The sequence below is a fragment of the Chaetura pelagica genome, unplaced genomic scaffold (assembly GCF_000747805.2).
Source record: "Chaetura pelagica isolate M959 unplaced genomic scaffold, ChaPel_1.0 scaffold269, whole genome shotgun sequence".
In the NCBI taxonomy this organism is placed as follows: Eukaryota; Metazoa; Chordata; class Aves; order Apodiformes; family Apodidae; genus Chaetura; species Chaetura pelagica.
Window position 1 is genome coordinate 884,211 of NW_009954705.1, and position 9,450 is coordinate 893,660.

The 9,450-nt window shown below is 40.9% G+C and overlaps 1 protein-coding gene across 1 annotated transcript; it reads right to left on the reverse strand.

Moving 5' to 3' along the window:
• Positions 1-4,716: 4,716 nt before the first annotated feature.
• Positions 4,717-8,033, reverse strand: MTIF3 (mitochondrial translational initiation factor 3). The gene is made up of 3 exons (XM_010005633.1): positions 7,571-8,033; positions 6,188-6,333; positions 4,717-4,926 (listed from the first exon to the last, which is right to left on the reverse strand). The coding sequence occupies exons 1-3, from the start codon at positions 8,031-8,033 to the stop codon at positions 4,717-4,719; spliced, it is 819 nt and encodes a 272-aa protein (XP_010003935.1).
• Between the last annotated feature and the right edge of the window lie 1,417 nt (positions 8,034-9,450).

The window sequence follows — 9,450 nt, forward strand, 5'->3', positions numbered from 1 at the left end:
GATGGGGCAGCCCGCTCGGGGCACCCCTGGCATCGCGGGGGAACGGGGGGTTGTGTCTGAAACACCGCTGGGGCTCCCCGGGGGAGGCAGCCCCACCGGCCGAGCCCTCGAAGGGGCGGCTCGTCGTGCCTGGGCACCCCCGTCCTGTCTGTCTCTTCCAGAGACCGTATGTCTGCGAGTACGAGGGCTGCGGCAAAAGCTTCACGAGAGATTTCCACCGCGCTCGACACCTCCTCACGCACACAGGGGAAAAGCCGTTCGAGTAAGGGCCGAATTCTTCTTAAAATGGGTGACGCGTCTCTGTGTGAAGGGAGAGGAGCTGAAACTGGTGCGCGGGCGGTGCCGAGCGCTGCCGGAGCGCGGGGAGAGGGGGGAACCTCCTCAGCCTCCGCCCTCCGGACTGGTAGTGATGCCTCAGAATGATGCTCTTAAAGGACCGGGCAGATCCCTAGAATACAGAATTAAAACAAGGAAGGGCAACGATCTCTTGTTACCGAGTCCTTAATAGCTACCTGTCATGGATTAGGGAACGGGAAATTATGTTTCATTAAAAATACCTTCTGTTACATTCTCATGTGGCTTTTGATTGTAACTTCAGCCTGTTTGGTTTTTTTCTGGTTTTGAAGCAAATTTTTATATTTGGGTTGTGAGTTTTGGTTATTCTTTGCGTATTCCTCTTGTCCAGTGATGTCTGTGCCTGGTTAGAAAACAGATCGTGGAGAGTGATAATAAAAAAAGCAGTTCATTTGCAGGTGCCCAGCTGATGGCTGCAACCAGAAATGTGGAACAAAATCAAACTTGAAAAAGCACATTCAGCGAAAACATGAAAATCAGCAAAAGCAGTATGTGGTGAGTTGATACTGTAAAGTGGAGGCTAAACAAGCTCCTTTCTGTGTGTCTAGTGAAATACTTCAACTTGTTGTTGTATGAGTTCAAATACTGAGATTGGGATTTCACCAAACACATGTGGACTGGGCTTCTAACCATAACATCATTTCCTAAATAGTGCGACTTTGAGGGCTGCAACAAGTCTTTCAGGAAACACCAACAACTGAAAGTTCATCAGTGTCACCACACCAATGAACCTCCCTTCAAGTAGGTGGATAATTTTAATGATGAGTGTACAATTTCATTTAACCACTGTAGATGAAAACAGATGCCTTTTCTCAACTTTTTCCTTGATGTGGCTTTTTTTTTTTTTAAATGGCATGAGTTTGTAGTTCTGGCTGCAAGTACATTTCATGTACCAGTCCTTTGCTCAGTAGTCTCTCTTGAGCAACAGTCTTGGTGCTCTGTAACTTAAGCATTCCAGACGTTTGCTTAGAATTTATTACAGGTTCACAGGAAAAATAAACCAAAAAACCCAGTTTTGAGCTCACACATTCTGAAGGTCAAGCCTAAGAACTTGTACAGTAACAAAATGCAGCTACCTTGGCTTTCCAGTAAAAAGCAGTGACTTGGCTGAGATTGAAGTGAGCTTAAAAAAAAAAGAGGTTGGACACTAATCTGAGAAGCTGTGTGTTGCAACTCCAGTATTTGCAGGACACAGCAGTATGGATCTGATGAAAGCAAAGTTTGGTTTTGTATTTCTTGCAGGTGGAGCACACCTTACAGGAGTGTTCCACTTAAGTGAAGTGCACACGGAGGGCTGGGTAACAGGCACAAAAATGTCCTGCTGCTGCTTTGGCTGCTAGACCTGTAGAAACCACTTAAACCTGCCACTTTGTATCTCTTATGTTTGGAGAGCCTACTGGGTATGGATGATCTGAGGCTTGATTCTTTAGCTGAAGCTTAACTTAGTCTATAAGCAACTGTGCTGTATGAAGTCATGCTATAATTTTAACTCTCAAAGAGATCAGAGTCCTCTATTAGAAACATCTTAAGGAATTTACTTTTACAGGGTGGGAGGGGGATGCAACAAATCTCTGGGCAAGGGGAAGGTTTGATTATTTTAATGTTTCTTGACTTAAAGAGCAAAAAAATATGCAGATGCAGTGAAAGACAGTAAACTGGTGTGCTTTGTACCTAGATGTAATCATGAAGGATGTGGGAAGTGCTTTTCTACTCCCAGTCAACTTAAGAGGCACGAGAAGGTACATGAAGGTAATACAGTTTTTGTTCTTGCTTCAGTTATGTTGTAGCAAAGGGAAAGGGAGTTCTTGTGTTACAGCAGGAATACATGACAGACATGGAAGTCTTCTGAGCCAAGTGATCCAGGAAAAACCAGAATGCCAGTTTTGAATAGTAAAACGGGATACAGTTGCAAGACAGTGCAATGTTCAGTTACCAGGTACTTGTGGCAGGCTGAACAGAGGTCAGGATTCCTTCTTAATGTGCTTCCTTGTCAATAATCTGTCTTCTGAAGATGGACTAATGGTTCAGGCAATAGCTGAGACCTCCAGGGGCTAGGATCAGCTGCCAGTTCTGCCACAATTTTCTTATGAAGCCTTGGCAAAACCATAATTTTGCATTTTTACAGGTGTTAATGTGCCTGTGTGAAAGGTAGATCAGGAGGGGTGTATGTCTGGGCTAATCCTGCTACACTCCTATCCATTCTTTCAGTACTATTGATAGCTAATCTGCTTTACAGTGCCAGAAAAAGACAAACCTGAGGGACTAGGAAAAGTATCCAGAAAATTGTGATTTGTACTGCATTCCTTTCATAAGACAGAGACTGGTTCGTAGTTGTTTAACCTTTCTAGTCATAGAATTTATATAGGATTGACTTTCTGTGGTTCATTTAAAAACTATCCTGGCTGCTTGATAAAATGGTAGAGTCTCTTTAGACTTGATGGAATATTACTGTATGGCCAAGATCTTGGGTTTTAATATCTAATACAAATATTGATGTAGAAATAATATATATTATTGCAGTTATTTTCATTTATTTGGGTGAAAGTGTATGGCTGCTGAGGAAGTAGTTTTACTGAAGCAAGGAGTGGTAGAGTTTCATAAAACCATTTAGGTTGGAATCGACCTCTGGAAGTCATCTGGTCCAACTCTCTGCTCAAGGTGGGGTCTGTTAGACCAGGTTAATGAGGGTTGCATCCAGTTAAATTTTGAATGTTTCCAGGAGTAGGATTCCATAGCCCCTCTAGACAACTTACGTCAATGATACAAAGTTTCTTCCTTAAACCTTTTAGAATTTTCTCATGTTCTAATTTGTGTTTGCCTCAAGTCCCATCAGGATGCAGTAAGGGTGGAGAGGAGCAGTACTAGGCCTTAATTTTGAAATGCTAAGAGTTCCTCCTTGTAAAACTAGACTGTGTTTGCCAGAACCTTTCTGATTGTAAACATCTGTCCTGTCCAACAGGCTATGCATGTAAGAAAGAAAACTGCTCGTATACTGGAAAAACTTGGACAGAGCTTCTGAAACACAATAAAGAAAGTCACCCAGGTAAAATCCAAATGCTTTAGTACATGAAACTTAACTTCTGATACAAATAGGAAACAAACTGCTAATCTGAAGAGGAGTCCTTGCTGAATTAATTCATCAGCTTCTCATTGTGTCTAGACAAACCTGTTCACTAACACTGTATCGGTAACACGATTATCACTCTGGCTAGACCTTTAACTTAAAATACTATTCAGCATACTAACTTTGCTTTGTGAACCAGTTAACAAGAAATTGTGTAAGGTAGGATTTCAGATCTGGATAATTCATTCTGCATTATTGTCTTCCAGTCTCCTTGTTCCTTGACTTCATGTGAATTTTGGCATTGTTCTAGAAGACTATTAGGGTTTGATTCTGAGCTCCTGTCAGAAGCTGTGAATTTATACTCTGCCTTGTCTCCCACTCAGAGCCAGTAGTTTGCAGCGAGTGTTACAAAACTTTTAAAAGGAAAGATTACCTGAAGCAGCATAAAAAAACACATGTGGTAGAGAGGGAAGTCTTCCTATGCCCAAGAGACGGATGTGGAAGAACTTACACAACTGTATTTAACCTTCAAAGCCATATTCTCTCCTTTCATGAGGAGAAAAAACCATTCTCTTGTGATTATCCAGGCTGTGGAAGAGTGTTTGCAATGAAGGTATGTATTTTTTTTATATTGTCCTACTGTGAATCACACAGTTTGAAATGCTAAATATAACCTTGTTTCTTTTTCCTGCTCTTTGCAACTGTAGCAGAGCCTAGCAAGGCACGAAATTGTTCATGATCCTGAAAAGAGAAAGCTGAACTTGAAAGTAAGTTACACTCTTGAAAAAGTCCTCTCAAATATGCCCTGTCACTTCAGAGGAGGGTAAAAATTAAGCGGTTGAGAATGTGACTTCAAGCAGGAAAACAGGCCGGTTATCTACTTAATTTGGGAGACTCTTAATTTCTGAAGCTCCTTTAAATAATACAGTGCTGGCCTACTAATTGATTTCTTCTCCATCCCCCCCTCAGTAGTCTTTGCTCCATTTACGTGTTAAGTTGCTTATTCTGGGTTTATTTCTGCCAGGCAAAGCGTTCCCGTCCCAAGCGGAGCTTGGCCTCTCGTCTGAGCGGCTACATTCCCCCTAAAACACAGCCAAGAGGGGAGGTGGTGGTGACAGAAAACAAGATAATGGGCAAGCCCAAGGAAAATGAAATACCAACTGTTGAAATTCTGACTCTGCAGTAAAGCTTAACTGAGACAACTTTTTTTCATGGAATCAGCAGTGCAAAGATCAACATGAACTTTATTAAGTTTATAGTGTTTTATTTTAATGAGACATTTACAGCTTTTTATAAAATCACTGATGCAACTCACTTGACTTCAGATCTTCATTTTCTTTCTTTGCTGTACTGTTTTTCTGTTTTTCCATTTTCTGGTATGCTTTCAACTCTTTTTCAGACATGTGTCTCAAAATACAGGTACTCACTCCTTCTCTGGTAATTTTTGGCTTGGAAAGGTAAGTGGCTTTCTCAGAGACAGACTCTAAAATCTGATCAAAAAGCACGAACTGAAAAGAAGGAGAAAAACAGGAACTAAAGGCACAAACACAGGTAGATAAATATTTCAGGCTGTTCTGTAGTGACAATTATTTTCTGCTTGTGGTGTAGCTATTGGCTGAAACCAGCTAGTTGTTAGTCGTGCGTTGAGCAGCTTAGTTTATCCTTTCCTAACCCTTTACTCATAAGCAGGTTTAGGAAATTCACCCCTGGCATCAAGCCATTTCCTAACATGTAGGTTGACTTCCTGACTCATCCTGTTTTGCTCTCTTAAAGTTATCCATGAAAGTGATGGCAACTGCATCTGTGTCCTCCCCACCCTCCTCTTCCACTAGATCTGGGCATATTATTATGGGCCTTTCCTCTTCAGGGGCAGTATTGTTCTAAGGTTAGCAGAAAGTGATAGTAATGAATTGTGCATTCATGTAAGAAACTGAACTCTTAAGCTAATAATTAAGCTTGTAAATTTGAAGACAACCCAAATCTAGAATGTATCAGGAAATGTTCTGCTCCCTCTCATATCCAGTTCCTTCTCTTGCTACCCTTTCCTAGTCAACTCAGTTCCTTTTGGATGAAGTGGTATCACAATTTTTTTTCAGCAATTTAGTAGAGAGAATCATCAAAGAAACCCAATTCATTACATACATAAAAGGAAAAAAAAACACCACCACAAAAATCTTACATGCAATCTTTGTCATTTGCACAAATGGGTTTTTAATATGAATACAAGTCTCAAGGCCCAGTAATTATACTGTAAGTTGCCACCAGCTCCCCAATATTTTTACAGAGGTTTACTTTGCCAGTCTTGGAACATCATTACAGTAGTTTTCCACACAGCAGTGGAAAACTAACCTTAGCCACAGTTGCACAAATGCATCTTCAGAAGCACAGTTTGGCTATTGAAATCATACAGCAGAATTTTTTTAAACCTTACTGTTAAAACTCTTCAGTGAGTGAGTGAGCTGGCTTAAGGCAGAGGCAGGAAAATTTCACCAGCCCAGTTAATAAGGTGATGCTGCAAAGGAGTAGGAACTGCTTAAGACACTGCTGTCAAAATCAGTATTGTAAGTGCATTCCTAAGGAAGCATGGTATTTGAATGGTCTCTGTGGCAGTCTGCTATTCCAACTGCACTGCTAGAGATGCAGCTTCTGGTGGGGCAACCATTACTTTACTGGGACCTAGACCTTTGTGCCAGTACTGAGTAGGGGAAGTTAATACAAGCACAGCTGTTTAATTAAACTGATTGGTCCAACTTCCAGGAATCCACTTACCATGTCTGTATTGCTATCTTTTGCTTGCCGGATGGTAATTTTAACATGGTATTTCTTTTCAATCCACTGTGCTATCTGCTTAGTCTTGGTTTCTAAGTCGTTCTTGGCAATAGCTGAAGAGAACGATAACTCCTTCTGAACTGTTCCTGTTTAAAACAGAACTAAAACTGTGTTGGCTTAACATCTGACCAAGTTGTATCAGTTGCTCTCTTTCAGCAGTCTATGGTGCTTTGCCTGCCCAGCTCCCTTCCCTCATGCTGATGTCTCATACACAGAGCATCACAGTGTCACAGTCTCAGCATGCACCAGTCTCACCTTAAAAGGTGGCTGCTTGATTTCTCTCACTGCCATGACTGGGAAACTGAGTGCATGTTTGAGGCTTGCAGGGAAGTGTCTTCAGGGTCAGAGGCTTAGAATATTTTTAATTACAGTTTTGTTCATAACACCCACAATGCAGGTCTAACAAAAATAAACAGGGAAGATTTGATCTGAAATTACAGATTGGTGTGCAAATTCCTGCATTCTGCACATAGTATAGCTTAATGTAGAAGATCTGAAGTTAGATAGCTCTTCACCTGGAGCCCAGTTGCCTCCGTGGTAAAGTGCTATATTAAAATGGAAGTATGATGCCTTGTAAAGTATTTGAATAACTTGTGGTCTCTTCCCCCTTAGAAGATTGTCTAAAGTAGTTAAAATTTGAATAATGTTTTTGTAGTTTCTTGAACAGAAAAACTGCAACCACAATAGTGCTGCTCTCTAAAATCAGAACTCTACCCAAGGCACAGATACCTTTGTTAGCCTGAGGGTAGGAAAAGAGGATACAAGGTCAGATGCCTTTTCTAAAACCTCTTTGCCAAACTCAGTTTGTTAAACTACTGGAGTAGGTTCACTTAAAAAACTACATAAAATATGGAAAAGTATTCAATAATGAAAAAAACTGTAGAAGAAATGGGTTCAGACTTTGTCATATAGCAGCAAGCTAGGAATAGAATATTTCATGACTACTGGTGACTAAATTATGTATTGGTGTATCTGGTGTTCAGTTTGTAAAAAATGCCAGTCACTTCATTCCTTAGTAAAAACAAATTCAGTGAGTCTTATGGAACCAGAGTCTAGTTATACTCACTTTAATAAGATTTTTTTTAAAGCCAGAAGATACAAAAATAGTAAATCCCAAGAAGGCAACAGAAGGCTTCTCTGTGAAAGAAGACTAGAATAATCCAAAATTTTATTTTCACCACTGAAAATCCTTAATAGTGTGGACTGCAGTGACATTGCTTTGGATTTACACAAATGCAAGTAAGAGGATTTCATCTGCTGAAACCACTTTTACTGCAGCATTTTCCAAAGTACTCAGTGTTGCAGCGTAAACAACATACATACCTGGTTTTGGACTTCCTTTTTTCTTCTCTGCCCGTTTAAGCTGTTCTTCATGAATCTGCTGCCCAGTCATTAGTCTGTATACAGGAGGTTCTACATTCTCTTTAAGAAGAACTAGTTTCAGGTCATGTTGATCCATAAGTTTGAGTGCCTCTGCTCGGTGCATGTTTCCTAAGCTCTCTCCATCCTGGTTGATTACGTGCAAAATCCGGTAGGGAATTCGTCGCCCCACACTTCCAAAAGCTGCTTTCTTTTTTGGCTCTGTGTGAGATTTTTCAGCTGTACAAAATGGCTGAGTAAGTCCAAACACAGCTGACTTTCTAGGGTCAGGTACCACCATCCAGAATGGAGAAAAGACCCTCTCTTGTGGTGTTTGTGTCAGAAGAGTACCAAAGAATCTTTTTGCATGTCTATTTTCATTTCTGGTTGCTTGACACAGAAGTTTAATCATGCAAAAGGCAGTCATTCTGAGGAACCAGGGAAGAAGAAAAAACAAGTCACCCCCATCAGTAAGAGTCATCTAGTTATATTAGAAAGACTTGACTCCAGCTCAGTAAACCCTAGTCCATAAAACTACTGTTTCAAAAAGATGCAGGGTGTTACTCCACAGAATGAGCAATCAAGTAACAGAGGGCTTTAACCCAGAGAGGAAATCTGACAGAGGAACAAGAGTTATGAAGATTTGATGTGATCTTCAGGATTTTAGAATTTGAGCCTGGACTCTTTGAAGGAATCCAAAACTTCCAGTTCATTCATACGCCTAAGATCCCAACTTGCAAATTAAAATTAAATAGTTACAGACATCTATCCTGGCATGGTACTCATCAAGCTACAGACTTTCCAAACAAACCTCAAAATATGCCAGTCTTGAAATTTGAGGACTAGAGAAACCGACACTGGTTCCATTATAATCTTCCCCCACTCTTCCCTGGTTGATGGAATCCCCCTGTCAATTTTAGTGCACTTAACAGTTACTTGCATTTTCTTCAAAACTTCAGAAATCAGCCAATTTTTAACAGCTGCAAATACTTTACAGTTGAAGAGCAAACTGTGAGGTATTATCTGCAGTTTTGGTATTCTATGTTTAAAAAGCAGCAAGTACAGGAAAAGTCCTTACTTGCATTTTCTTCAAAACTTTAGAAAATGTTTAACAGCTGCAGATCCTTTACAGTTGAAGAGCAAACTGTGAAGTATTATCTGCAGTTTTGGTATTCCATGTTTAAAAAGCAGCAAGTACAGGAAAAGTCAAAGATTATCCTGGAAATTAAGAATGTGCCATACCAGAGCAGCTGCCAAGAGTGTGACTTATTTTGCCTATGAAGGAATGTGATTCTAGGCTATAAATGTAATATATACATATATATGTATATGTAGAGTCAGAATTGTTTTGGTTGGAAAAGACCTTCAAGATCATCATGTCCAACCATTAACCCTGCACTGCCCAGCCCTAAGCACCACAACTACACCTATTTTTAAATGCCTCCGAAGATGGTGACTCCACCACTTATTTCCCTGGGCAGGCCGTTCCAGTGCCTCAGTGCATGTGCAAACCAGTACCCATGTACCTGCACACACACGGAGAAGGTACCAACAAGCAGCAAGGATAAGAACTACTTACAATTCTATATAAGCAGTCTTGGCCCATGAGCAGGTGAAACTGCCTCCCTATGAACAAGCTTAGGCTGAAAATGGGGCCTAAACACCCACTGCCAACACGTTATGAAAGACCGCAGTTAAGTTTGTCTGGCATCCAGAGGAGCCTGGCCTGCCTTTGCCAGTCACTGACTTCCAAAAATAAGTATTACAGCAACACAATAAGCCTATTTTTAAAAAATGTGTGTCACCGTGACCGCGGGCCCCGCCGGGCCCCCCCGGGCCCGCAG